Source organism: Drosophila navojoa, chromosome 3 (assembly GCF_054131105.1).
Source record: "Drosophila navojoa isolate 15081-1374.11 chromosome 3, UAZ_NAV_1.0, whole genome shotgun sequence".
Taxonomy (NCBI): Eukaryota; Metazoa; Arthropoda; class Insecta; order Diptera; family Drosophilidae; genus Drosophila; species Drosophila navojoa.
The window spans coordinates 11,908,201-11,936,143 of record NC_142891.1 but is presented as its reverse complement, the minus strand read 5'-3'; the positions used below and the strand labels follow the sequence as shown (position 1 = coordinate 11,936,143).

The 27,943-nt window shown below is 38.3% G+C and overlaps 6 protein-coding genes and 1 long non-coding RNA gene across 9 annotated transcripts in view; 3 read left to right on the top strand and 4 right to left on the bottom strand.

Moving 5' to 3' along the window:
• Positions 1-96: 96 nt before the first annotated feature.
• On the bottom strand, positions 97-4,134 carry Acox3 (Acyl-CoA oxidase 3). 2 transcript variants are annotated; one of them, XM_030385047.2, is made up of 9 exons: positions 3,959-4,134; positions 3,659-3,815; positions 2,711-2,848; positions 2,430-2,649; positions 2,091-2,361; positions 1,276-2,024; positions 1,056-1,210; positions 703-990; positions 97-634 (listed from the first exon to the last, which is right to left on the bottom strand). In XM_030385047.2, the coding sequence occupies exons 1-9, from the start codon at positions 3,979-3,981 to the stop codon at positions 524-526; spliced, it is 2,112 nt and encodes a 703-aa protein (XP_030240907.1). In that variant the 5' UTR covers positions 3,982-4,134; the 3' UTR covers positions 97-523. The 2 variants fall into 2 exon arrangements, with proteins under 2 accessions (XP_030240907.1, XP_030240906.1); XM_030385046.2 differs by lacking the exon at positions 3,959-4,134 and having other exon boundaries at positions 3,659-3,938.
• Positions 4,135-4,533: 399 nt separating this feature from the next.
• On the bottom strand, positions 4,534-15,639 carry retm (real-time). Its single transcript, XM_030385048.2, has 6 exons — positions 15,265-15,639; positions 7,348-8,271; positions 7,026-7,284; positions 6,838-6,956; positions 5,930-6,257; positions 4,534-5,865 (listed from the first exon to the last, which is right to left on the bottom strand). Exons 1-6 carry the CDS (start codon positions 15,325-15,327, stop codon positions 5,585-5,587), a joined length of 1,974 nt encoding a protein of 657 aa, XP_030240908.1. The 5' UTR covers positions 15,328-15,639; the 3' UTR covers positions 4,534-5,584.
• A 127-nt stretch (positions 15,640-15,766) lies between these two features.
• On the top strand, positions 15,767-17,073 carry spag4 (sperm-associated antigen 4). Its single transcript, XM_030385051.2, has 4 exons — positions 15,767-15,996; positions 16,066-16,632; positions 16,697-16,860; positions 16,922-17,073. The coding sequence occupies exons 1-4, from the start codon at positions 15,838-15,840 to the stop codon at positions 16,956-16,958; spliced, it is 927 nt and encodes a 308-aa protein (XP_030240911.1). The 5' UTR covers positions 15,767-15,837; the 3' UTR covers positions 16,959-17,073.
• A 69-nt stretch (positions 17,074-17,142) lies between these two features.
• Positions 17,143-20,816, top strand: LOC115562879 (uncharacterized). 2 transcript variants are annotated; one of them, XM_030385059.2, is made up of 5 exons: positions 17,143-17,640; positions 17,747-19,234; positions 19,337-19,633; positions 19,702-19,828; positions 19,894-20,816. In XM_030385059.2, exons 1-5 carry the CDS (start codon positions 17,173-17,175, stop codon positions 20,067-20,069), a joined length of 2,556 nt encoding a protein of 851 aa, XP_030240919.2. In that variant the 5' UTR covers positions 17,143-17,172; the 3' UTR covers positions 20,070-20,816. The 2 variants fall into 2 exon arrangements, with proteins under 2 accessions (XP_030240919.2, XP_089114848.1); XM_089258722.1 differs by having other exon boundaries at positions 19,334-19,633.
• Positions 20,817-21,402: 586 nt separating this feature from the next.
• On the bottom strand, positions 21,403-22,943 carry CycK (cyclin K). The gene has a single exon (XM_018111471.3). It carries the CDS (start codon positions 22,807-22,809, stop codon positions 21,502-21,504), a length of 1,308 nt encoding a protein of 435 aa, XP_017966960.2. The 5' UTR covers positions 22,810-22,943; the 3' UTR covers positions 21,403-21,501.
• Positions 22,944-24,192: 1,249 nt separating this feature from the next.
• LOC108658740 (uncharacterized) overlaps positions 24,193-27,943 on the top strand; it is a 68,751-nt gene continuing 65,000 nt past the window's right edge. Inside the window, exon 1 of the mRNA XM_089256801.1 lies at positions 24,193-24,795. The gene's annotated coding sequence lies outside the window, so the exon portion shown is untranslated. The remainder of the gene's footprint in view (positions 24,796-27,943) is intronic.
• Positions 27,277-27,725, bottom strand: LOC108658430 (uncharacterized). The gene is made up of 2 exons (XR_003980254.2): positions 27,591-27,725; positions 27,277-27,513 (listed from the first exon to the last, which is right to left on the bottom strand). It is a non-coding gene; the product is annotated as an uncharacterized LOC108658430 (long non-coding RNA).

The window sequence follows — 27,943 nt, the reverse complement described above, 5'->3', positions numbered from 1 at the left end:
AACTAGATCAATTTTGAGGAGACTGTATACTTATTACAATTTTTTTTTCGAAAATTTTCTATTTTTGTTTACAATTGAATCGACTAAGTACCAAATATTATAATTATATGTTATTCTTATTACATTATGTTCTTAGGTAGTGCGAAAAATTTCATAATATTAACAAGATCAAATTATGAGGGTCTTATTAATAACCATAAGCTTACAATTTGTGTATAAATCAGTTTTAAAAAAAATACAAAAATAACAATAAAAAAAAAATAATTATTTATTCCTTTACAATCTTAGCAAAATTATATACATATATAAAAGTGTGATCTATGATCAGCACTATTGCACATTCATATTTGTATTTATATCACGCACGAATAATAAGCTATATATGCTTTATATAAGTTTTACAGTACAAGGCTCAATAGTAAAAGTTTCTGATCGTTTGGAATAATCAATAACAATAAAGGCACTCAATTAAGACTTAGTAAACTATTAAGAGAATAAAATGATAAGAATTCAATCTAGATATTTACAACTTGGCGCGCTCTAGATAGCTCTTATAGGTAACGTCACGCCACCAATACGGACGTTCATAGACACCTGGAGTGGAAACGATTGCACGTTGCAAGTGGTGATAGACCTGTGAAGTGGACAAAAAAAATGATAAGTGAGATATATATTTCTGAGAAGTATTTTATAACGGCTTACATTGCCATCGCTCATGCCCAATGGCGAGTTCAAAATGAAATCTGTGGGCGCAATTGCATCCACCAGAGCAATAGCTTCATTCTTCAGCACCGAAAGTAGACCAAGAATGCCCTGCTGATAGAGCTCAATCTGTGAGCTATTGAGGAAATAGCCACCTTGGTAGAACAGTGCCGAATATTTGATAACCAAATTGGCTCCATAGAAGGAAAGCACCTTCAATAACACCTGCTGCTCGGGCGAGGCTGGCAGATTGGTTACAAACTTGTAGAAGATATAGTAAGAGGTGCGCTATATAGGAAAGATAAGAATTTTAAGACGATAAGCTCTAGGGTAATCTAGAAGGTAAAACCCACCTCTGCATAGATAATGGAAAGCTTTTGTGCGGCAAATACTTGAATATTGTTGCGTGTCTCAAAGGCATCCTTGCCAGCAGACTGCAGTTGCTCGAAGCGCTTGACGGTTGTGTCCAATGACCAAGCGGTCAGCCAGTTAAGCGCCTTCAGCAAATCTGCAAATATATATAACGTATATTGAATATATATATAATTTCATAATAAAGAATGAATTAATTACTATTCACATCCAGAGCCTGGCCGGCGTTTTGCTCCTGTCCCCGTGTTTGCAATATCACGTTCATATCCTTCAAGAATGCGAGCGTCTCCAATGGAGAAGCCTCCACAAAGTTGGCATTGTTGCGACGCAGGCTGATCAGCCAATTGGAGGCCTGCTGAATGAGCGTATTATTTTCACCCTCATACGTGCAATTGGCATCATTATCGTTTCTCAGATCACCCAGGCCGGATGCACGCAGATAGCCATGCCCGCCGCAAGCTTCACGACACTCCTGGATGCCGTCGCGAGCCGCCCAGGTGGCATAGGGCTTCAGGGCCGACGAGATGGCATGGATTTCCATGCCCTCCCTAGACGTATCCTCGCCCATCATGCCCCGCATCATCATGTCCATGTTCTTCTTGCCAATCCACAGGGAGACCACACGCAATGCAATTACCGCTGTCAGATGTGGCATGAGACGATATTGCTGCGACTGATACTCGATCACTGGCCATTCCTCGTTGCTATCAGGTGGTCCGAATTGCCGACGGCTTGCCGAGTAACGTGTAGCAATGCAAACAGCCTTGCTAAGCGCCACATATGTAATTGCCGTAATATTAACACGACCCGTGGACAGAGCGCCTAGAGAGGCGCCCAGACGTTTGCGTTGATCCTTGATGGGACTGGTATAATTGCCCTGCGCATCAATGTCGCCCGTTTTTGACAGCAGATTGGCCTTTGGTATGCGATACTGATTGAACATAACAAAGCTGTAAGATATAATAAATTCGAATATTTAGATTCAACTTAATTATATGAATTCATATTCCACGCACCCATTGTCAATGCCATTGAGTCCGATTTTCTCGCCAAGATCACCTACTGTGACGCCCGGCAGGGGCAACAGTGTTAGCTCATCCCGAATGGGCACCAGGAATGCATTCAAACCCTGATGTTTATCGTCCGGCACATACAGCTGTGCATAGACAATGGCATGGGTGCAGGTCTTGCCCAGATTGCCCACCCAGCACTTGGCCGCCTCAAAGTCAGGCGTGTGTATAATGAACTCCTGCGACTTAACATCGTAGGTGGCTCGTGTGCGCATGCCTATAGATTGATAAAAGAAATTAGATTTTAATCAGATAATCTTATTTAAGTATAATACAATCAAATACCATTTGCATTTGTGCCGTGAGCGATCTCCGTTAGTGCATAGGCGCCCAATATACGATCATCTGATATCTTGGCTATATATTTGCCCAGGCGTCCGGTGCCATTCGTTAGCAGAGTGCTAGGAAACATTCCATTTGAGAGCGAGAACTTGACCGAGAAGCTAAAATCGTAGCTGAATATGGCCTGGCCAAAGGCCAACATCAAATACGGCGTATTCAGGTACTAAAATGAATTGACAATGTAATTTAAATGCAGCCATAATTAAGTTCTGAAATGTTCTCACCTCATTGACATCGAAAAACTTTTGTTCCCACAGCAAATGATGACGCTTGTTGGCCAACTCCCGGGTACGCTCCAGATTGGGCGCTTCCGGTTCACGTTGAAAGTCTGGGTGTTTCTCCATCCATTGCCATATTTTGTGCTATTTTTATTATTTTTAAAGTTAATTGGAGATTAGTAAAGATTAGTCTGACCTCACGCAAGAATTTCGTCCAAGTGTTCAATCAAACACCTTTTAGATAAGAATTTAGATAAGGCAAATATTGCGAATAATACAAATTTACTGAATTGCTTTTGTATTTGTATATATATGATTATTCATATTTTTTTTTTTATTTCTATTTATTTTGCTAAGTGAAGTGCAAAGTCTACGGTAATTCCATTGCTCGAGTTTGAACTCGTATATAGAGAAAATCGTTAAAGATCTTTACCTCAAAATCGGAATATTTGACAAAATATATAAAAAGGAGATATTTTTAATATTTATGTATAAAAATATTAACTGAATTTTAAAACATTCCCTAAGCTAAAACTAAACAAAATGTTGTATTTTAATCAATAGTATGAAACCACTAACTATATGGTTAGTCTTGAAACTTAACTGTCAAGTATGTAATAAATGTAATAATCAATAATCAACAACTTACATTGCACTTTGTACCATAAGCTATTAAAAACGTGTAATAATGTTCCAATTAGAATGATAATAATTAGAATGTTAAATACAATGTTGCCTACTTCTTCTTTTTCTTGTACAAGTGGAATATGTCATTAACAGAGCTCTGTATGAAAGCAGTTTTATTAAACACCAATTCAAACATAACATTATTGCAATGTAACTGATTTAATCCACATTGAACATTGAACTTTGCACGCCAACTCATTTCATTAAATATTACATTAATATATGAAGAAAAAACAGAAAAATTCAGATAGTAGCTTTACACGTTACCTTTAGACGAATGTGGTCTTCGCCCTCCAGCAGTACATTCATGCGTTTATAGCAGAAGCTCGCCTTGTCCCGATACTCCTGGAGTGGACCACTGCGAAAGCTGGGAAAGATCTTCTTGTCCTCGTATATATTGGCAGGCGCTACATTGTCCCTATCGCTGTAAGAATCCACCAGTGATTGGAGTATTCCGCCTAAGTTATTTGAGGACGCTACTGGAACGCTTTCCACAATTTGTTCAGCGACCATTGCGCAGACAACAACAACTGAGCAAAATTTGCAGCTGCAATTATTTGTACTCACTTGGTAATTTTAGATGCAACCATGTCTCTCTGCTTCTCTGTTTCTCTGCTGGTCGGTAATATTTGATGTGTTAACGGTCAGCGATACGCTTTAACTGATTTCAAATTGCACAAACCTGCGCTATTTAGAATAGTGTTTAGCGACTACTTATCCGCATTTGTTTTTGTTTTTGTTTTCTTTTTTCGTTTATTGTTGGTTTTTACGATCATTAAGCCGAATTCCCCATTGGTTTCCGTGGCCACGAAGAGTTGTTAACGTCGAGTAGGGCTATCCACTGAACCGTTGCTGATAAGCGACCTGATAACTAATTTTTGCTGACCAACTCTTTACATATATAAATCAAAAATGTAGTCGTGACGGTTGGCATTAGCCGATTTTGTGTATATTGTGGTGTCTATTAGATTAAATTTGGACTAAAAATAAGGCTTTTAAACAACAGCTGTGCGGTGCACCAGTGTTGTGTAGAACAAGTTTAATATGGTCACACTGTATTCTACGCAACAGCGATTGGCGCGAGACTTTTTCAAATTTGAATATATAAAGGAATATTAATTTTGCTTTCAATTAAAACATAATTATTTGAATTTTGATTGGCATACATATGTATTTGCATTTTTATTTCAACTTACACAATTAGGTAACATGCACGGCATTTGCTTGGCTATTTAATTAAAATTCTAAATATAATATTAATTTATTATTGATTATCATTATTTCATGCGCTTATCTTTAAGTTTCTAATGCTAATTTTCAATTCTTTTTATTTATTTTTTATTTTGCAGCATAAATTTCGTATTTTAAACGGAATTTGAATGATATTGTACTAATGATGAGTGTTTTCAATTTAAAACATTTTTTCAACTCATTGCAAGAGGTTAAAAATTGGTTTTAGTTTCTTTTTTTTGTATTTTGCATTTTAGATTCCGAATTAAACTAATTAGGTAACATGTAGTCATTGATTAGATATCTGTTAATCTCATTATTTTTCGTTCTAGCGTCAAAGTCTCGGGCAATATTTCGTTATTTTGCATTAATATTCTTATAAAAAGCCATAAAAAAAATCAGCTGCACTACAATTATTACGTTTATCGTTTTTGTTTCTTTAGTTATATATGTACGTTGTATAAGCTGCTACAATATTGTTGCTAAAATGGACTAATTGACGCTGTCAACTGTGAAAAAATGTGAACATTGTGTGATATTTGAATTTCTCTGATACAACCGTCTAAATCTATATAAAAGTCATGATTCACAAATTTCATTTTTCGCTTAACATTACTGAAAATATATATATGTATATATACGTATATAAATATAATAATTGATTGATCGACATAATACTACTAAACACATAATTCAATCAAATTATTAGCAACAATCAAAAATTGTGCCACACTGAAAAATATAAATTACAATTTAAATCTCAAACTAAACATTTTGCTAGAATTTAAACTAAACGAGATTGCAAATAATTTTCGCAGGCCTTTAAAAAAATATATCGGGCGTATCGAATAAATTGAGGCTCTTCTCCATCAGAGTGCCCGACAGCAAATCCATTTCTGCCTGCTCCTCATGTGCGCCTCGGGCGCCGGGCGACGATGTTGTTGCCTGCCCGTTGGGTTCATATCATCGACTCTGACAGGAGCTGGTCGCCGATGAGTTCGATGAGAAGGCCGACTGCAGGCTGGTCATCGAGCCCTTGTAGTTGACCGAGCTGAGCACTTCATAGAATACATTCAGCTGAGCACCCGACGGACTGAACCAGTGCATCAGATAGCTATCATTGTGATGCATCACATGGGAGCCTTGCACACTCTCCTTGTGCCGGCAGATGAGAGTCGGCTCCTCCTTAAAGTAGTTGACGCCCTCCACAAAGTCCTGCAGATCAAAGTATGAAACAGCCGAATCTGCGAGAAGAGCAAGGAATTTGATTAGTTTGGCCGTTGAAGTTTCTCTAACTAATTTGCGTACCATGCTTATCGGGCAGCTCTTCGGTGACGCGATAGAGCGTAAAGTGCAAATCATTGCGCATCACATCAAAGTCCCAGGTGAGCACGCTCTTCGGATCAGTGTTGCGAATGAGCAGTTCGTGAGTGAAGCCCGGCTTAAGCTCCACAGTCTTATAGAGATTCTTGTGATCGTGCTGATGGGCAGCCGACAGGCGTTTACTCTCACTGGGAGGCTCCGCAATGCAGGCAGAGGCGGCACGCGATGCAACAGGCGTCTCGTCATCATGATCCTCCAGCGAGTTCATCTTGTACAGTGTCTTGGGCACAAGGCCGCCCTCGTGTATCATGGTCTAGTGTGTGCAAAAAGAGAATAAGACAATTAATTAAACAACATGTGTGCGTCATGCTTTTGTTTTCTTCGTATCACTTGTTTTTCAAGGTACGAAATGGTGTCACTGTGTGTAAGTGTGTGTGTGTGTGAAGGACTACATGAACAGAATAAAATAATAATACTCTTTGGACTTGACATGGTTCGGACAGTGAAACAATTGTGGACGGAATTCACTTGACTAGCACAGAGACAAACTATAATAATATGTGACTTGGCTTTTAGGAGAGTTAGAGAAGCGGCTTACACAATCGCAATCAGCTAAATAACAATGCGTTATATACTTTCTATTGACTTGTTCCACATGCGTTAAATGCGTCTATTTAGCGTCGAAACGGGGAAAGGAAATTTTGGTTAAACAAAATGTTACAACAAAAACAAAAATCATAGATTATATTTTGTAAATATTTATATATATATATATATATATATATGGAGAGAAATATATATATACAAAAATAATTGTTAATCATTTTAAGTTTATGTTGCTTTACACACAATTTAAAAAAATAATTTTAATTGGGAAATTTTTAGAGATTTACCTTGCAGGGACCGCCTAGGAAATCGGGCACGATTTCCTCATCAATATATTGAGCGAGGCCGTCCTTCATGTGCTCACAGTCAGGGCCATAGAACAAGAACTTGGAGCGTGTATGCTCATCTATTAGACATCGAAAAGATTTTCAAATAAGGAAATATTCGCTTTGCATCAACGTCATCCCCAACCCACCTATGAAAGCGCTAACAATTGTCCAGGCGATGGGAAAGACGCGCGGCGCACGCACCACCAGAACACGTCCCATTGTCTCCGGATAATTGCGCTCGACGGTCTCAGTGATGTAGAGCAGGGCCTTGATGCCGGGACGCCACAGATGACGCATAGACAGGCCCTCCAAATCGACAAGCAGCGACCAGTTGAGCACGGGCTTATCCAAGCGCTCGGCCGATTCATTAATCTTCTGTATGCCCTCCTCACAGATGTGCAATGCCTGAAAGATAACAGTAAATGAATGAGCATACATCATGTGGACCATTTGTTTGAGCCAACTGACCAAGCGAAGCAGACCCTCCATGCCCAAAGACTTGAGCAAGCCCTTGACATCCATGTGACCCAGACGTAATATGTAAATGGGTCGTCCGTCCTTGTCGTGATGATGCCAGCCGCCGGGAAAATGTTCAATGACCACAGCCGGCTTGGTATACTCTTCCAGCAGAGCGTCGATGCGATGCTCGGCACGCCATTTCAAGGAATCACAGAGCATGGCATAGGCCTGGCTAACGTGCCAGTCGCGTGCTGACAAGAAACGCAAGATGGTCTGATAACTGGGCATACGCTCCAGATCATCGACACCATCGAGCATTTTTCTCAGCTCCAGCAGCTTGGACTCCTGCATCGGCGACAATTGGCCCAAATTGCGTGCGATAAAATCACCGTCAAGCAAAATGTCATGATGCTGATCAGCGGTCGGCGATTTGGGTGCATCCAGTGGCGGCACCCAACGATCCACATGCGTAATGCCCTCCTGCTCCAGCTGATTAATGAAATACTCAATGATCTCCTTGCCCTTCAGCGTTGTCTGCGTATACTGCTTCATGCCCATCTTCTCCATGGAGTGCTCGAAACCAAAGAAGTTCTTAATGTCCAGCGTGGCCGTCTGATCGAAGCACGTCCATTCGCTGTTATCGGGATGGGCATAGTAGCGGCAACGCTCAAAGATCTCAATGCGCGACGAGAAGCTCTCATTGACCGCCTCGATGCTGAGCGTGCGATTTGTCATGTCCAGATAATTGTGCTGCAGAAAGAACACAAAGTCCACGCCAATCAGTTTCTTGAAGATGTACGGCGCATCGACGGCCAGCTTGCAGCGGCGACTGGTGTTCCGCTTGGCCCCATTCTCCAGGCACTCGTCCTTAATGATTTCACAGTCCAGCACAATGGGCATTTGGGGGCATGTGGGAAAGCGACGCTCGTAGGCCTACATAATGAGAAATTGTGAAAAATGTGAATGAAATACATATAAGAGTTTTGCCATTTATTGTCGTCTTGCCAACAAAAACAAAAAAGAATCTTTTGCCCTTGAACAGTGGCCAATTTGCGAATATGCAAATGAACATGAACTTGGCCTAGGGCCACAGACAGCTAAAATACTGATATAGATTTGTATACATATGCATATAATTATATTGCGATATTTGCGTATACATCATATAGTATATATATTTATATTCACATCGCACAAGCCAAATATTGGCAATACATTTTGGGAAATTATAAAACAGCTGCCTGTTTTGTTTACCCCTGCTCTATGGGTGCAAAGCAAGCAGAGTTGTTGCTTTAATATGACATTAATTTTATAAAATTTGGGTTTAGATATGTGGTACTCGAAATATATTTGTATTTATGTATATAGCTTAAGTTTTAATTTAATTTTTAATATTTTAAATTATATTTCAATTTTTTAGTTATTTATATTATTATATTATTAATATTTTTTTTTATTATATTTATATATTTATTTTATTTATTTTTATTTATTTATATATTATATTTTATGATTTTAAAGCTTATTGATATCTTTTATAGATTTTTCGATTCAAAATTTTTAATTTATACATTTTGCTGAATTTTTTATTTATTTAATTATTATTATTTTTTTTTATTGACTATGAAATCTTAAAAATATTTATAGCTATTCTATCTATTTTGAACCATTGTTAATTGCTTAATTTTCATATTTAATTACTTTTTTTGTATTTTATGAAATTATAGTTTTTTTTTTTTTTTTTTTTGTTTAACTTATAGCTTAGATCATATATTTAAAGAGAATTTATTTTCATTATTTTATATACGTAATGTAATTGGTTTTACTTTATATATATATATATATATATATATATATATATATATATATATATATATATATATATATATATATATATATATATATATATTTTTTTTTTTTTAAACTTTTGTAATAATATAATTAATACAGCTTATAAATTTGTTATTACAAAAATTTCTAATTATTTATTTTACAAACACTTTAGTTAAATTTATTTCTAGGGCAATACCTTAATAAATTTTATTTAGAGAGAAGAAATTATTGATTATTGTGCAATGTCTGTCAGAAACCTTAAAATTTGTATACGTTTATATAAAATAATTTAGTACATGTTTGCACAGACTGACGTAACAGTCAGTTGCAAGCTTCAAATGTGTCTTAAGTATTATTTCCTGTTTCGCGACGCCACTTAAAACTTGATGTCTAGGCTAGCAATGAATATGTATTTCAAGTTCCATTTGCCTTTACCTTACACAGATGCAAATTACTTTAATTTCAAGCGTACGAAGCGGACGAATGCTCAAAGCCCATATACTTCTTTTCACTTTGTGAGAGGGCAGAAAGATAACTATGCCCAGAAACTACGTTCATTGAGGGCGTGACACTCCCAAAATCTATACTTTGGGCGTGTCAAAGGGAAGCAATTCAATATTTATAGAGTTCGAATCATTAGTTTTTGTTGCGGTAGAAAGCTGTTGTGTTTCTTCATAGATAAGTTTAATGTTTCATGTTGGGGTGGGTAGTCGACGAAAATTTCCATATAATATTCCTAATTTGGGTCATTTTCGAAATATTGTTTGCATAATACTAGACATTTTTTATAATTGCCTGTTATTTTTTAAGCTTATTTACTTTTTCATAATATTTATTTATCTAATAAAAAAGCAATCAAAAAGTTTATATTTTAAATTATCTGGACCCTATAAAAACCTTTAAAACATATTGATCATGGGTAAGTAAATCCATGTAAAAACTCATCAATAGTTCGCATTTCCATTCCATAACTATCTCGTCACTAAGGATTATTTTTGCTTAAGATTGAAGTTTTTGCTCTTAGGCGCCTCTTAAGAATTATATAAGTCAAAGCGGTATATATGAAAACTACATTCATCGTTTATAACTCGATAGTTACACAGACAGTATGGAAGTTCGTCTTGGCTATCGTAGGCAGGAAATGCATTTGATATGAGAGTGTAATGCACTTAAGATATTTATACTCTGTAAACATATCGATATGATATATCTTCACATAAATAAATAAATAATCTTATCTAATAAACATACATACGTAGTTCATAGTTATCAACTCTACTCTATTTATAAGATATATCTGAATATATAGTTTTGATAAAGGGAATATGCAAATAAAGCAAGAAATGTACAGCTCACAGAAATTAGTTCCTTAATCTAAAAGTGAATTAGCCTTCTATAACATAAATAATAAGTTCAAATAGTGTAAGTGCAATGTAGACTATTAAAACTATTTTACTTTCATCTTCTAAATTATATTTTGCCATAATAATAATATTTATTATAAAACATCTTCTCTTTATAAATATGTTCTATTTTTGCTTATTTGTGTTAGGTATACGATTAGGCTATTGAAAACAAAAAGCTAAGTTGTAGATAGAAGAACATTCGTGTGTTTTTTTCATACATTTAAATTAATTTTAGAGAATTTTTAAATAGTAAACAAAAAATAGTATACAAAATGTTAAAACATTTTTAAAAATCATGAGCCGAAAAGAAATATTTTCAAATTTATGTACATTTGTTGTATAGCTAAATTGGCCGATTTTAAAGAATTCGAACTATGCGAAGAACTTAAAAGGCAGAACAGAAAGCATTCAATAGATTCAAATTAAACGAATTTCGTGAAACGTGAGGCCCATTATCTTGCCCGAAGCGGCGTACATAAACAAATAAAACAAATTACTTCCAAATCAAGACAGGGACAGCAATTTACCAGATTTTTTATAATACATATATATACAGTATATAGAAAAATCTATAATTCGTTTATTATTTATGATGTGTAGGAACGCAATACGAAATTAGTTTTACATTTTTAAAATCTCACAACGTTTTAGATTGAGCTCGCAAGGACAATGGGAGCGAACGCCCTTTAAAGTCATAAAGTGTTTGAGGGGCTCGCACGCCAAAGGATAATTACTGTGAGAAAGGCTTGCTGCATAAATATTTGAAAAGTTCAAGGCGCAAAGACGACACGACGCGTCGTCGACGGTGCCTGGCACGTGGCAGCACGTGGCTGAGCCTGACTGCCTCGGGCCGCCTGAGAAAAACTGAAAGGGAAGACAACTTGTTGTCGAGCTAAACCCAATATATCGCCCTGTTGAGCGTTTAATAATTTACTCGCTCGGAGCGTGCGAATTGGCACATGACCTGAACTGTAAAATACATAAAAATTTAAATAGCAAAACCAAATTAAATCGCACCCAAACAAACATATTTGAGTGCACAGTCGACTGCTTGGGGCAGATTTCTAGACAACAAGTGTAAGTGCTGCTTGCACAGTTGCTCCCGAGTCATATGAAATGCTAATTGCCCATTAAACAGTTTTGTTATATTATCCAATTTATTTTGACACTTTTCCCCCCAACACAGCCCCATCAAATATCCAAGCCAATCCAATCGACAGCGAGTGCAAAATTCACAGTTGGCTCATGTGACGTATGCGTAATAACACATCGAACTGTCACGTTGATGGCTTTTTACGCAGATGAGAATGGGAATTGATGGCAATACTTATTGCATTGATACCCTGCGGCCTCAATAAAGCGAGCATATTAGATGGAATACATTTTAGAGTGTCGGGAGTGTACGACTAGGAGATACCGACAGTGGCAGTTATACAAATATTAAAGAAAAAGTACATTATATACAAAGCAAATAAGAGAGTCGATAATGTCTGACTACGGGATATCCAGTAATATTGTGGTGTGGAGGGAGATACCAAGAGCTACGCCCCCGTAATAGCAAAAAAGTATACAAGTAAGTGTGGAGAGTAGTCGACTAGCAAGTACCCCGATATTGCAATTTATATTGATTTCAAAAATGAATAAATATTTTATACAAATAATTATACATACATATTAAATCTAGTTTGCAATATGATTGGAGGAAGAAACACATATTTGTAGCAAAAACAGTTCAATCAATATGAAGTCGATAATCAGATGGGTTATCGAAGAAACAAAAGAAATATGCAATTGTATTTTATGAGATATATATGTATATATGAATTTTTAAATGTCCAATCCTTAGCTTTTATTGTTTATCAAATATGAATATTATATTAAATAAAAGCTAAGTACAAATTCTTATTTTCTTGTTTATACCATTTTCATTATTCTATCTACCTTCCACCCATTACACAAGCCTACATAACACTAGAATGCCCTTCGAATTGCATGCTCAATATTACAGGGTATACTTAGCTCACAATTCCCATTTCGTTTAGTGGGCGTGCATAAAAATAGATGACATTTAGGACAGGTCTTCTTAATGGTGGTATGTATGTCTAGCAAATTTAGGACATATGTTAGCAGGTGCTTCAATTATATATTTGCACTCTTTTAATTTGCAATTCAATTAGATGATTAATTTTTGTAGAGCACTAAGGCTTCTTATAATGAAGTGTATAATGGTGTACTTTAAATAAATGCATCAATTAATTAATTAATCATTAGCAATGCAATCAGACGAATAAAAAAAGGTTTACAAACTAAAATACCCAAAAAACTCATTAGTTGATGATAAAGTGAATTTTATTTAAATGTGCGTATAATTCAAACTATAATATTTATTAAAAGTGTTTTAATTTAAACAGTTTGTATTTTTTCCAATAAATGAAGTAATAACTATAAAAATAAATGAAGTAATAAATGAAGTAATAACTATTTACTACATATTTTGTAATATTTATTTTAATATTTGCTTAGATTTTCAACTTTTCATTATATTTAAACAATTCCTTCTCTAAAAAAATCTAAATAAATATATAATTATTTTAAGATCTTTCGTAAGGCACATATTTTGTTTAACTATTGCTATTAAAATCTGAAATTAGCTTAATTTCCGCTATTATCGCTCCTTATCATTCCTATTCAATATTCCGTATATTTTTTCCGTTTTAATCCAACTTTATTAATAAAATTTGAATGCCAAGCTTTACCATTTTATAGACACACTCTCTAGATAGTGCGGGTCTGTAGTCCAAATAGACAGCGATGAGTCGAAAACGTGACTGAAGGCTGATATGCTGTCTAGTACTATAAAGCGATTATTTTTACTGTTAAGCCAATTAGTCCGACTTACTGAGGGTGGGGAAAGACAGAGTGAGAGGGGGAGAGAAGAGAAACAGAGCTTTTTCTTTCGTTCATTTTTTTTTTTCCAAGTCAATGACTTTAACTGTTTGGCCTTTGACTGCGTCTCGCTGTCTCGTCTCCGCATTCAGCAGTTTTTGCACCCATAACATCAACAAATGCAAACTACTTCAATTCAAATTGATAATAAATGAAATTCGCTGATAAATGAATGCGACATTTGTTGGCATAATAAATTTATGCGAAATTTAATTAAATTTGTGGCCACATTGGCGCGTCGCCAAATAGATAGCATCAAAGTGCTTATCGCGAGAGATATGGAGGGGTCAATAGTTAGTAGAGGCGATAGAGCTCGCGGAATGATCAATCATAATGGAGCTATCTGTTCCAGGTTTTATTTACAAACTTGCAGTTAATTACAAATTTGTTCACAAATACTCTGACAATTTGTATGAAAAGACAACTATGAAAAAAAGTGACCAAATATTTAATACCCTAACATATGTATAAATATAATTTGAGATTGATTTTTAAAATCAGTTTATAATTCTAATTGCTTCGACTAAATATGAAATATTATTTAAATTTTGATATTATAATTCTCCGACCAGGTAGGATAATGGAAAAAATATATTAGTTTCCATATCATAACTAGATAGCATACTTAGATTAAATAAATAAATATAAAAAAAAAATGTTTATCAGTTCGTTGTTATCAATTTTGCCATATTTAATTTTCCGGCATTGATTGAGGGTATTAATACACATTTTCAGAAAGTAGTCTATATATGTACGTTTTTCATTACAAACTATGAAATTATATTGTATTTTTGACCATCATTCTGCTCAGAACTTTTAGCATATGTATATAACAAAATATCATAATATATGTCGGCAATTTCGATAAATAAAATAAGATTCAAAAGCTTGCATTCAAAAAGTCAACTAGTGGGTCAAACTTGCTGTAAACTACAATCGAACATGTTTGTGCTCTATACGAATTGCAAATGAAAGACACTTTTTCTAGACATTGTTTGATATCTACATCGTAAATGGGGCAAAGTGTATTTAATATTCGGCATGCCAAAGATTCACACATAACTGTTCATTTTGTTATTGTTTTTTGTCTTTTTTTTTTGATATTGTTGTTGCGAGTGTTATATGTCTCATTTAGTTGATTGTTGTAGATTGTATACAATGTGCCCATAATCGCTTATTTCCTGCCCGTCTCAGTGTGAGGCGGATCTGGAATGCAAAACACGAACTGGGCAGCTGACCGACCGTCTTCATTCTGCCCCTTCCCATACTAGTTGGAATGAAACGATGAAAGTGAGGTGTTCCATTCATGAAATTACATACGCGTATTATTCAATTGAGTGTGCGACAGAGAGAGAAGTGAACAGAGGGACAGAGAGTAGCTAGCGCACGAAAGAGAGAATAAGGCGAGAGAGCGCCAAGGTTAATTTTATTTATCTGCTGCTGCATGCGATGCGCGACGGCATTTGACAGCTAAAAGAAAATAAGGTAAGTGCAGGCGGAAGGAGCGAAGCAGCTGGATGAAAAATGATGGGGGAATGTTTTCCTGCATTTAGTGAAAAAAACAGACAGCTGCACTTAATTGTTGATTCTTAACTTTTATTTTGCGTTTTTTTATAAAAATGATTTAAGTCTGACACGCGTTAAGCGCATGCACACCCATACACACACACACACACACACACACAAAGTTACGTGGCGTGGGCGGTAAATCTACCACGCCTACTGCAAATAAGATACACACCTTCATAACGAGCTCAAAGGGATATTTGTAGACGCGCACAGGCGATTGGAATTTTTGCACCATTTTGTTGCTGTTTTTGTTGTTCTCGCTGTTGTCACTGTTGTTGTTGGCACTTGACACTGGTTAAAAATCAATTTTTATTCTCTTTTCTATTGCACTTTTTATTCACACATACGCGCCAAATTTTCTATAATATTTGTATTTCAGTTGTAGTTATGACAGTTAAATGTTTCAAATTTTGTATTCTCCTTCGTTAAAGTGTTTTGACAAATTCGTTTCGTTTCTTTGCAGCCCCAGCGTTTGTTGTTGTGCGTGCAACTGCTGCAGCTGGCTGAAAAAGAAAGCCTTTCCTTTTTTGTGTACACTCCGCGAATGTTTGACTGCTTTTGTGCTAGCGATGTCGCACTTAATACCGATATATCGATGAACACCTTATTTGATATATCGATCTGTTTGACGATGAATGCTATTAGCTTTCAAATGTAACTGCTAGTTCGAGTATGTTTTCATTTATACGTTATATTTGGAAATCTATTTTTTAAACAAAAATAAAAAAGCTATTGATATGTAATTATGGATACATCATACAGCCGAGCATGCAATAAACGCATCTGTTGTACATACATTTTCACGTTTTTACTGCTCGTCCTCTTTTTCTATCACTTAATGTGGAATAATAGAAAAAGTATTATAGGACTTGCGCGGTTGCAAGAGGACGTCAACTGTATATCCGTAAATATATTAAATGATAGCTGTTGAAATGTTCGCTAATATCTATTTATTATGTACTTTATCGGACAGCAAGCGCTCAAAGTGGATTGCTCGACAATGAAATTAGACAGCTGTCCATCAGAATCGGGAACTTGTGACCCAACTATGGATTTAAAGGGATCAATATCATGCGAATCGACCGAATTGAATGACTGTGTGGAAACAGTGGTAAAACGCAAGATTAGTAGCTTAATGGACGATGTATACAGTATTAAAAAGAGAATTGAGCAATCCGCATGTAAGGAGTCAGTGGAAAATGCAGCCGAGGCGAACAAACAAAAAATGGCTCCACTTCGCATCAATTATGCTTCGGAGGAGCTGGGAGCTCGTATAATTTCTGCCCTAGCAAAACCAATTGCAGATAGCAACTTGCTTATGATGTTGCTTGGGTTGGAATTCAGTACAAATCCGCCCATCAATATGCTGAGGCCAAGCTTAATGCCAGGATCGTGTTTCGGTTTTCGGGGCAGTCAGGCAGCGATTACACTACATTTAGCCAAAACTATCTATGTGGAGCAAATAAGTTTGACCCATATTCCCAAAGAGATGACTCCGAGCGAGTGTGTTGATAATGCACCAAAAGATTTTGAAGTTTATGTATTTTTTTTTTTTAAGTTTTCATTCCATATGGCAAGTATTATAACTTATGTCTTTTTTTTAGGGAGTGACTCCGAAAAAGAATAAAGAGCTATTGGGCAAGTGGAGATTCAAAAATGATCCAAATGAACGCACAGAGAATTATATTATCAATAATAATTGTCCGTTTCGTTCATTGCTTTTCGAATTCCTCTCAAATCATGGCGGCAATTCTACTTGCATATATCGGTAATTTAATTTTTGGAGAGTGTTATAACATTTCACATTTTAACATATATTATCTATTCAGCGTGGAAGTGTTTGGCCGAGCAACAGGCGTAATTTAAAAAAAAAATATCTTTTAAAAAATGTTTGCTTAAATTGTTTTGAAGTTACTTAAATTGTTAATTTTGTTATTATGTTTGTCTTAACAGTTAATTAAAAACTAAATATATCGTGAGTGACATCTTTAGCGATATTTAATTTGTAATTGGTAACGAGTACATGGGTTAATGTGTATTTTTCATGAACTCCCATCTCTTAGGTGTAGGCAAGTTAGACATGAGCGATAACGATTATCGTTTTGGTTTTGGCAAAGATAAAATTGAAATAAATAAATTGAAACACGATGGCTTGTGGCGATTGAATCTAAATAACAATAACAATCTTGTGGCATGTAACTTAACACACAATTACAACAGCCTCGATGGCGATGAGCAGGCGCAACTACAAAGGACTATGGCAAAGGCGAAACAGAAACAGACAACAGCAGCAGCTGCCACAGCAACAACAACAGCAGCAGCAGCAGCAGCAGCAGCGACGACAGCAGTAGCAACAACAACAATAGCAACAACAATGCCAATACCAACAGCAGCAACAACAACAATGATAGGCGCTGTTGCTGTGACGCCCACTTGTGTCGCACACATTGAAGACGAAGGCGGAGGGGAAGGATGCGACGGCGCTGCAGCGGACGACGATGACGGCGACTGCGCTGCAGCTGGCGCAGGCCTAGGCCCCAGTGATAAGGCAAGTGTTGTTGTTGATTTTTTTCTTCGTTTGTATTATAATTTTCTCTATTGTTGGCGTTGCCATTGTCTTGTTATTTTTGTATTAATTGGGATTTTCACTGCAGCTTAATGGCATCAGCATTGGCGCTGCCTACAGTCTGATTCAGCTGCCAGCGTTGAATTGCGATTTGGCAGCCGCAGCTGTGGCGGCTGCTGCTGCTGCTGCCTCCGCACTCTCGCCCACCGATGCGGCAATTGGCGGCCTCAGCTCCAGTCGCACCTCCATGAATAACTCCACGGAGAATCTGAGCTATGCCAGTGACAATTATTATGCCGACGATCTCATATTGCTCGATGACGATGACGAAGATGACGATGTGGAGGCCGAAGAGATATCGCTCAATTCGGATGACTGTGTCTATGCGTATCGCGGTGATGCCGCTGATTTCGATATGGCAGCGCTCGACGCCAGCACTGGACGTGGTGGACGTAATTTGGATTTTGGACTGGTGCGTGATGATGAAACGGACTTCCTTGAAATGGACTTTGAGCCAGATCCCTCGTCGGAGCTGGAGTTTGTGGCCAGTGCACAGGAGGCAGCAGCGGCAGCAGCAGGCCATGCGAATCTGCTGCTCATGCAACGCGATTACAGTCAGCTACAGAGCGGCCGGCACATGGCCACGCCCACTCAGCCAAGGCAACTCTATAGCTCGCCGATTGAAGAGTTGGCACTGCCAGCACCACAGGAAGCACTGCAGCGTTTGAGTAAGAAATTCGCACGCATTAGCCTGAACTTGGATCAGATTAAGAACGATGCTGACGCTGGCTCGGATGTGGATGCCGATGAGCTGCTCTGCGGCACCAAGGACGATGAGCAGGATTTTGTGGATGCGACCACAGCGGAAGTCAATGCACTGGCCCACTCGCTGCCCAGCACACTCGCCTACAGCAGCTTCAATCGCAGCACCAGCGTGCCCAGCGAACCGACTCATGCGGCCGAAGAGACCTGCAACTCGAAACTGACGGGCGCCAAGCCCAAGCGCCTGAGCACGCTCTCCAACTCCTCGTCCCTAGTGTCCGCCTCTAAGAGTAGCGCTTCCTCGTCAAAGTCGCGTCGTTCACAGCCCAGCTACGATGAACGCTGCTTCAGCTGCACCGATTTTCGTGCCGTGTCGCAGCAACAGCACCATCAGCATCAGCTCCAGTTGCAGCTGCAGCAACAGCAACAGCAGCAGGATGATGTGGCTCCCATGCTGGTGGCGGCGGCAGCTGTGGTCGCTGCCAGCGCTGCCATGGCCAACAGCAATTCGACTAAATTTGATTTGGGCAGCGGCGAGGAGACGTGCCTCGACTGTCTAGAGAAGGAGTTTCTGGCCAATACGATTGGCAAAGCGCTCGACCTGAGCAGCTGTGCCAAGTGTCGAAGACGTGTCGGTGGGCGTGGCAGCAGCCTCTCGCTCTACACACGGGCCGAACAGACGCGCTGTCGCAGCGGCTCGCCGGGCTATTTGGATGAGTTTGGCGGCCTCTTCAGCTGGCACCATACGGCCGGCGACATGGGTCTATACAACCAAAGGTTTATTTCGTGTGATAATAATTTTGGCGGCAGGCAGGTGAGTTAAATGGATTATCAAAATGATATCATATTTCAAGAGTTGGAAATCATGCTCCAAATTTCACTCTCTCTCTTTCCATGAACTCTCCAACTCTAGCAGCTGCTCAAGCAAAGCTTTTCGACTGAACCGCTGGTGGCGCGCCTGTCCACGGCGCATCTGAGTGAGGAGCATCTGGTGCAGGCGCTGGACAAACTTCACATTTCCTACAACGCATCTCTGTTGCATGCCTACTTCGAGCGGCAGGCAGCGTTCTCGCCGCCCGCTCGCGGCAATCTGAAGCAGCTGCTGTTGCATGTCTCCAAACAGCAATGCAATCATCGCAAGCTCAAAAAGCTGATCGAGCTCATTGTGCAGCAGCAGCCGCAGCAACAGCAGCTCAGCGTGCAATTCAAGCGGGTAAGTGTGTGTGAGGCATCCAAACTGTAGACTATATATGTATTTTAATGAAATGTTCGTGGCCACAGACTAACGCTGGCCATGCCCCTCTGGTGGCCGTTAAGGTGACGGACATATTGGCCGCCTGGCAACGTCATCGAGATCTCTTTGTGCTGCGGCAATTGGATGCACGCTTTCATCGGGCCAATGTGCTGGGTAGAGTGTGCCATAACAGAAACAATTGCATTTATGTACATTTAAATGAATTACTTTGCTTGCAGGCAAAATCGGACACATTGTGCGGCAAGCGCAGCAAGAACAACAGCCGGCAGCAACCACATCCGCATCGGCAGCGGCTTCAACTTCAATCTCATCCATGCGGCAAGCGCTGCCCGAGTTTCTAATGATACCACAATATTATGCTTGTGGTGAATTAACATTGACGCGCAAATGTTAAAGCCCGCCCAAAGCACACACATTCACACACACACACACCTACACACAGCTACATTAAATGTTTATGCGTGGTTGCATTTTATTCATTTCCTTTTTTCAAAATTGAGATTCTGTAAAGTTTATATTAGATCTGTGCCGGTTTGAAATATTGTTCATAATATTTAAGCAGGTGACATACAAATACATACATACAACTCAAATTTTAAATGTATTCACGCATGTTCAGTATTCGTTTAAGCTTTATCCACTATGTTTAAGCCCAACTTATTAACTCATTTAGTTGTTAAAATTACATTATGTTTTCCTATATATTTTATGCCTACTATATTTTGTTTCTCGAATTACTGCATCTAGTCTCGATACATAAAAAAAAACGAAATTCATATATAGAATTTAAGTTAATTTTAGTTAACATCCAAATGAAGTATGTCATCCGTTTGATTAGTTTAAGCCATGTTAGCTGTTTAGCTGCCGGCACAGATCTGTCTTTCATGTACTCAAATTGCATTTGTTAGCCAATGCTCCCTGTTGTCAATGTTTTATTGGCAGCCACGCATAAACGTTAGCAATATTTACAAAAATTGCAGCTGTTCAGGGGCGGGGCGAAAGTGGGCTGTCTGGTGAGTTGCTAGCAAAAAATCGAAATAATTAAGAACAAAAGTTAGACGCGTCTTTATGTATGTGTTATAACGTTAATCACAGTAATCGTTAATCAATTTGCAATATTTATATATAAAACAAAAAACAATACCATATAACTATATATGTTTATGTATATACATATGTGTGTGTGTACATGTCACGCCCACTAGCGTATATCATAATCTAAAGTATATATACATATATATTTATTTATATATATAACATAATAAATGTGTAGCGTATATATAGCTTAGCTTATATACAAATTACAAAATATACTGTAAGTAGTCAAGTAAAGCATACGCACATACATACATACAAACACACACACACACACAAAGTTTATACGCTGCACTGGACGTGATTTATAAATTGATTTTAATCGTATAAACATCGAATACCCACACAGCTAATTTTCTTTTTTTTTTTTAAATCTTAAATCTGTATCACGATTTAGTTGCGCACGTATAAACGTGACACACATACAGAATCAACGTTTGATTACAATTTATCACGTTTAGCTGCAATCGTGTAAACATCACACACACACCCATACTCATACACACACGCACACATATACTCATACGCACATATACCATTACAATTCATAATGTAGCAACAGCTCCCCAGACTCCACTTGGACCACCCCGTCCACAGTACCCCCCGCAAAAGTGAAGGTAATGCGAATAATGTTTTTTGTTTTAATAAAATTACGCTTTATTAATATTATTATATATCCACGTACTGTTGCTTCTGATTTTTCCTTTACTACAAAAAAAGTTGACCAAAGTTCATTGATAGCGTTGTTGTTGTTGTGGCTGACGGCCAGCATTGTAATAGCCAGGCGGACCACCACCGGGCGGTCCTGGTCCCATGTTGGGCGGCATCGGCGGTGGCGGCGCCGCCGTGCTGTAGTGCGTCGGCGGCGGCGGCTGCTGTGTCCAGGCATTGGCCGCATACGCCGGCATCGGCACCACAGGTGGTGGCGGCGGCGGTGGTGCGTGATACATGTGATAATTGGCAGCATTGCTGTTCAGATTGCTAGGTGGTGGTGGCAGTGGTGCGGCCACGCCCACAGCTGGCGTGGGCAGCGGCAGGCCGTCGCTAGATGGCGGCGGAATGGAGACGACGGCCACGGGCACCGCATTGGCCAGCGATTTGATGGTTTGTATATTGTTGAGTTCGCCCATCATTCCACCATTGCCGGCGGAGGGCGGGGCTGTTGCCGGCTGCAGTGGGCAGTTCGCATTTATTGCTCCGGCTGCTCCTGCCGATGATGCGGCGGCGGCGGTTGCACCTGTTGTTGTTGTTGGACTGTCGGCCCGACTGGGCGGCTTTTGTGGCGGGCTGTTGGGTTCCTGTCCCTCCTTCTGCGTCGACTGATACAGATCGAGCACCTGATGGCAAATGTCCTCCAGTATCTCCATCGTCACATTGGACACGAACATGTCCCACCAGCGCTGATGATGCGGCTGTCTGCCCAGCCAATCGAGCACCGTGAATTTGCTCAGTTTGCTGGCTAAATGGATGAGCGCTACGGCTATGATCTCCGGCTCCCACTGCAGGCAGACAACAGTGCTGAGCGAATCGTTGACGAAATTCCATGCCATTTGCACCATTTTCTGCAACTTCGGCTGATCGCCCTTGAAGCATTTGGCATACTTGAGCAGAAAGGTGTATGGATGCTCCACTTGCAGATCGAATTTAATTGTTTGCAGCAATATCCGCTCCAGCGTCATTACCTCCTCCTTGGGATCGTCGCCGAACGAATAGAAATAGTTGTCGTTGAGGATGCCGCGAGCGGTTTTGATGATGTCGCGACACTTCTTGGGCGTCTCCTCCACCTTGCCGGCGAGGAAGAGACAACAGCAGGCGGTGACATAGCGGGGAAAGCTCTTGAAGGAGTGGAACATGTAGAAGCGATGGAAGTAGACGACACCGGTGGCCATTGTATTGTGGCCGAGGCCCATTTTGGTGCCGCATTCCATGATGAAGCGTGCGCCCTCTTTGCGATAGCGACGCTCCGTCTCGTATGTAACGCCATCCAGAATTGAAGGTGTCTCGCGTAGTTCCTTTTTGTCATAGTACCAGCAAGGCATTTTTCTCCGGGCCTACAGTGTTTTTATTTATTTTTTATTTAGTTTTTGTGTTAATAACAAAAAACCAACAAAAAATTAGTGCTTTTTGTGTGTCATTTTTTAGCGTGATTACCCAAACAGTATTTTTTCTTTTGTGCAGCAGATGGCAACGCTGAACAAGCAACAGCTGTTTCCACAGTCAGTGTGGCCGTATCTATGTGTAGTTTAAGCGCGTTTTATGATGCTTTGGCCGTGCATTTAAAAAAGAAAATAGTCTAATATACATAATTCATTCCAGTTGTACACTTTTATTTTGATTTAAAAATAACAAACTATTCGCAAAAGAGCTGTAACGCAATTAGAGGGGAAGATTTGTATATTTGAGCTAACATTGATAAAGCATAAAATATTTACTATAATTACGTTTTTTTTCCAGGCCGTGCAAGTTGACTTTCCACAACTATGTTTTTTTTTTTTTGTATTTTCTTATTGCCACTACCGCCTGCCACAAATGGCCCGACGCATACCTGTTGTATGCGTCCATGGCCATCGTTTGGCCAATTAGCCGCAATGCCTTGGCTTAGTTGAGGTAACTATTTATAACCAGCCTTTCCAGTTGTCGTTAGCTTAATATGCTACGCTCATTGTGCAGACGTCAAATAATGCGGTCAATATGGTCGTCTAACAGGAATTTGGTTGCTATTGCTCCTTCCTCTTCCCCTATCCCTCCTGTTAGACTAGATTCGCCCACTTGCGTTTGCTTTCCAGTTTTTCGTCATTTATGCCACCCACTTTTATCGCGCTGGGCAGCACTGCTGCATTTTGCATAACAGCTGCATTGCAAAATGCCAAAAAAAAAAGTCAGAACTGGTTAAGGTATTGGGAACAAACAATAGCACGCCCTGGGGAGCCCAGACAACTCCAGCAGCCAGCAGCCAGCTTTATTACTAAATATTTATAGTCTGTCCATTCTAGCATTGCTTTCGTTCGTCTCACATTTCATAAACAATTTGTATGCACAGTTGCAGTTGCGTCTGCATTTTTTTGTCGCTGCTGTTGCCGCTGCCGCTGCTGCTGCTGTCTGTCGATGTTATTAACCTTGCTGGGGAAGCTTGAGGAGCCTGTTGGTTCCTTGGTAGGCTGCCAGACAGGTCCAAGTTAATCAAATAGAATTGTGCCGGTCCGAGCAGCATAACCAGTTTACTTTATATTCTTTAGCTTTTACTTTGTGAGTACGATCGTGCGCGCTCTCTCTCTCTCTCTCTCTCGGCCAGTTTGCGCGCTCGCTAGTGCGCGCTCTCTCTCGTTCTCTCTCCCTACCTGCTTACCTTTTGAGCCGTTTAAGACACGTTTGCAGCTTCGCTGCGCTTGCTGCTGCTCGGGCGCTTTTCAGTCACTTCTGAAACGTCGTCAGCAACGCCAGTTACCAAGCGGATCGCGCTAGCTGGCAACAACAACAACAACAACAGCAGCAGCAGCAACGACAACAACAATCCGTCCAGTACATTTTATATTTGTTTTTATATACATATAATGCGCGTTCGTTGCGGACAACGGCTTCGCAAAAAAAGTAATAAATAATAATAAAAATAATAGAAGTGGCTGCAAGTGTTCAACAAGAAGAAGTGCTTGCCTAGGCATTAAAAAGGTTTTTTTTCAATAATACACAATAGCCATAAAGCAAGATTCAAATGAAAGAAAAGAAAATGTGCTATAAAAGAAGTTAAAAAAAAAGCTAAAAAGTAACCACAAGCTACGTATCGTGCGCGCACTCTCCCCCTCTCTGTCACACACACACATACTCTCTGTTCATCGTTTAGTCCATCTCGCTCGTTCCATAAGCGCACTCCTACTTCCCCCTAAGCTTCGCTCTACTGCATGCATTCCTTGGAATCATTCTATGTGGATTATCGCTACGAGTCAACGAAAGAAGAAGAACAAAACACATAACGTTTGCGTTATTTGGAATATTTTTTACGTTATACCTCAGTCTATAACGCTAAATAAGTGAGTTCAGATTTGCGTATTATTTACGTTTAAGTAAAGTAAATTTATTTTTATTACCATTTAGGCTTTTCTTAGGCTTATATTTCTTAGCAAATAACAAATATACTACAATCTACATATCTAAGACTATTTATTTCCCCCCAAATAGATTTATAATATTTATGATGCTTAAAGACATGTATTAGCCTAGCACTGTTGACTAGAACGCTCTTAATTGTTCTTCATAATATTTGTTCCAAACTCAGCTATTAGAAACTTTAGTACAACTGACTAAAGTTTATAAAACATCGTTAAACCCTATATACAGATATTGCGAGTATATCCACTATATATTTAAGTATTACACAAATCTGTATACGCACTTGTTTTCGACTTTGATAAACCTTTTTCTCGATTAGAAAAATAATTGCAAAGACTTACATATTTGCACAACTGTTGTATACATATGTATATATTTTTTTATGATTTTTAGTATAGCAATTATAAAGCAGATGATTCAGTTCTGTAGTACGCTTTCGATCCGGGGAATTAGCAGGCCCACACCAAACGCTTGCATTGGAAATTAGCGCTGTTGCAGCTTGCCTTTATTTTTTTTGTGATTTATCATCCACGCTCACATTTCACTATAAAAGTCGTTTGTTGTTGTCTGTTGTTGTTGTTGTCGCTCAATTGAGTGTTAAGTGTTTGGCGATTAGATCATCTGTGGGGTGCGTCAAGCCGCTTAGCCAAGTTAATGAGCATTTTGGCCGTCTCGACGGCAGACAAGGCCATTGGAGCCTGCAAGAGAGCCGCAAGTTGATTGAACCTGCCACACACCATCCAGCCATGTTTTCTTTCTCTTTCTCTCTCTCTCTCTCTCTCTCTTCTCTCCCACTAAAAGGGTATATACGATTGCATTTTGACTACACCGCATGCCGTAATTATAGACACTGTTCTCTATTTCATCTTTTTAATGATTTCCTTTGTTATGCGTTTAGCTTTAGGCAAGCATTTAAGTTCTTAACTGAGCTGAAAAAAAAAAACTATTTTGTGATTCATTTATCTTAGTGGGGGAAAAAAATACTCTGCTCATATGACAAATCTCTGGTAATACTTATGAGAAATTAGTCATAAGTTAAGGTAAATTATAGGCAAGGTCGTTTAAACTGAGAGCTTAAGTATAATTAGTGAATATTTGTTGGGTTAGCTTGCATTTGCTGGAGAGTTATAGGAAAATATATATCGTTGTTGAGTTTGAAAACTGTTCATGGAAATATTTAAATTATTTCTTGCAAATTTGTAAAACTTTTAAATATTATTGGTTAAAGTGTCTAGATGAAATCACGATTGGATTTTTTTGATTACTGCAGATATGGAAATTATGCCAATTTCTTATAGTCAATATAAGACATTATGAATAACTACTATTTGAATTTAATATTTGGGCTTTAGATAATATAATAGTATACTAATATGTGTTGTTTGTTGTAAAAAATTCTTAAATTGCTTATTGACACATAGTAGAAATAAAAATTTGTTTTACATAAGAGTTTAAGGAAATATTCTTAGAAAATATTTAATTTATTTTTATTTTTTCATGTTCAATAGAAAGTGTTCATTCACTAAGGAAATATTTTTAGATAATACATTTTAATATTTTTTTATATTATTTTTTTTTATATTATTTTTATATTTTATTTAATAGTAATTTGGGTAATTAATCATTTAGTTTAATTAATATTAATTAAATTAATATTAATTTTGAACACGTTTCGATCCATTTTGTGTGTGGATCATAAATGAATATCAGAGCTAAAATTTTCACATACTATATTTAAATTTCTCCTGACTCTATTTTATTAGCCCTCATAGTAATAATAATGAGTGTAGCCAATTCAAATTTTTATATTTATATCTTGATTTCGCACACTGTGCACAAGCTCTATTGTCGTTGTTGTTGTTATTGTATTTAACTAGCTCGATGTTGTTGATGTTTTCGTACCAGACTGTTGAGTTGGCTTGCTTTTGTTTCTGAGCCTTTACTTTCCACAATATGTTAACAATTTTGATTGGCAATGCGATGCGTGGTGTTTGTGTTAGTGGCTGCATTGTTTTTAGCTGCCGTCGGGATCAGTGTTGCATGTTGCAAATTGCAACTGCAACTACAACTACAACTACAGCGCGGCACTGTAATTGTTTTGGCCGCCACCAAGCGTAACCGAACAGCCAGCCCAATGAAGCGGCGGCGTTGAACTCGCAACACTTTGAAAATGATTCTCCTTTACACACACATACACACACATACGCACACACATTCTTAACCGCACGCAATTTGCCGGGAGCGAGATAGATCTCCGAGACGCCATAGGCAATGCGTATGGAGCGTAGAGCTTACAACGTACAAACGCACAACGCACTCGACTTGGCCATAAATCACGCGTGCCTTGGCCATATTTGTGGTAGGCTCTGTCGCGGGCCGCAGCCCATCAAATGTCAGCTACCTTTTAAGTTGGCTCTATTATTGTCTGTGTAGAAGTCGTTTTCGCCATATCTGTAAGCACCCAAAGTGCTCGTAATTTCTGTTTTTTTGTTTTTTGTTTTGTTTGACTTTTTACTTTTGCCTCTTACATGTTCCTGGTCTCTTGTGAACTTTTGCATGATAATTACCGGTCCCAAATATGAAAACCAGTTAAAAGCCATTTGAAATATAACTGTGCTCACTGTGATGATATGTGACAGCTGCGTAAATAATCGGAAAGTTTTTGGCTGATTACTTTGGGTCCAACTCATTTTTCTTTTCATTTGTTTTTTCTTACCAATTATATAATTTGCTTAAACTTGTTTCGGTTATGCTATTCAATATGTTTAAGGCAAATATTTGCTGTCTTGCTTTGCTCTGGTATTTGAAACTTGAGCAATTTGTGATATTTATTTACATTAATTTAGTTTTTCTTTTTTTGTTTTTTTTGTTGAATGTGACAAATGTCAGAGATATTTAAGTGGTAGTAAAAGTTGAAAAGAGTCTTGACAATGGAAGAGTTTTTAAAGCAGGTAATTTAATAAATATAGTTAATAAAAATCTTAATCCAGAACATATATAAAAACTAAATATCCATCTGAATAAATATATAAATTAATTCAACGATTATTTAGAGAATTTGACTTCGCA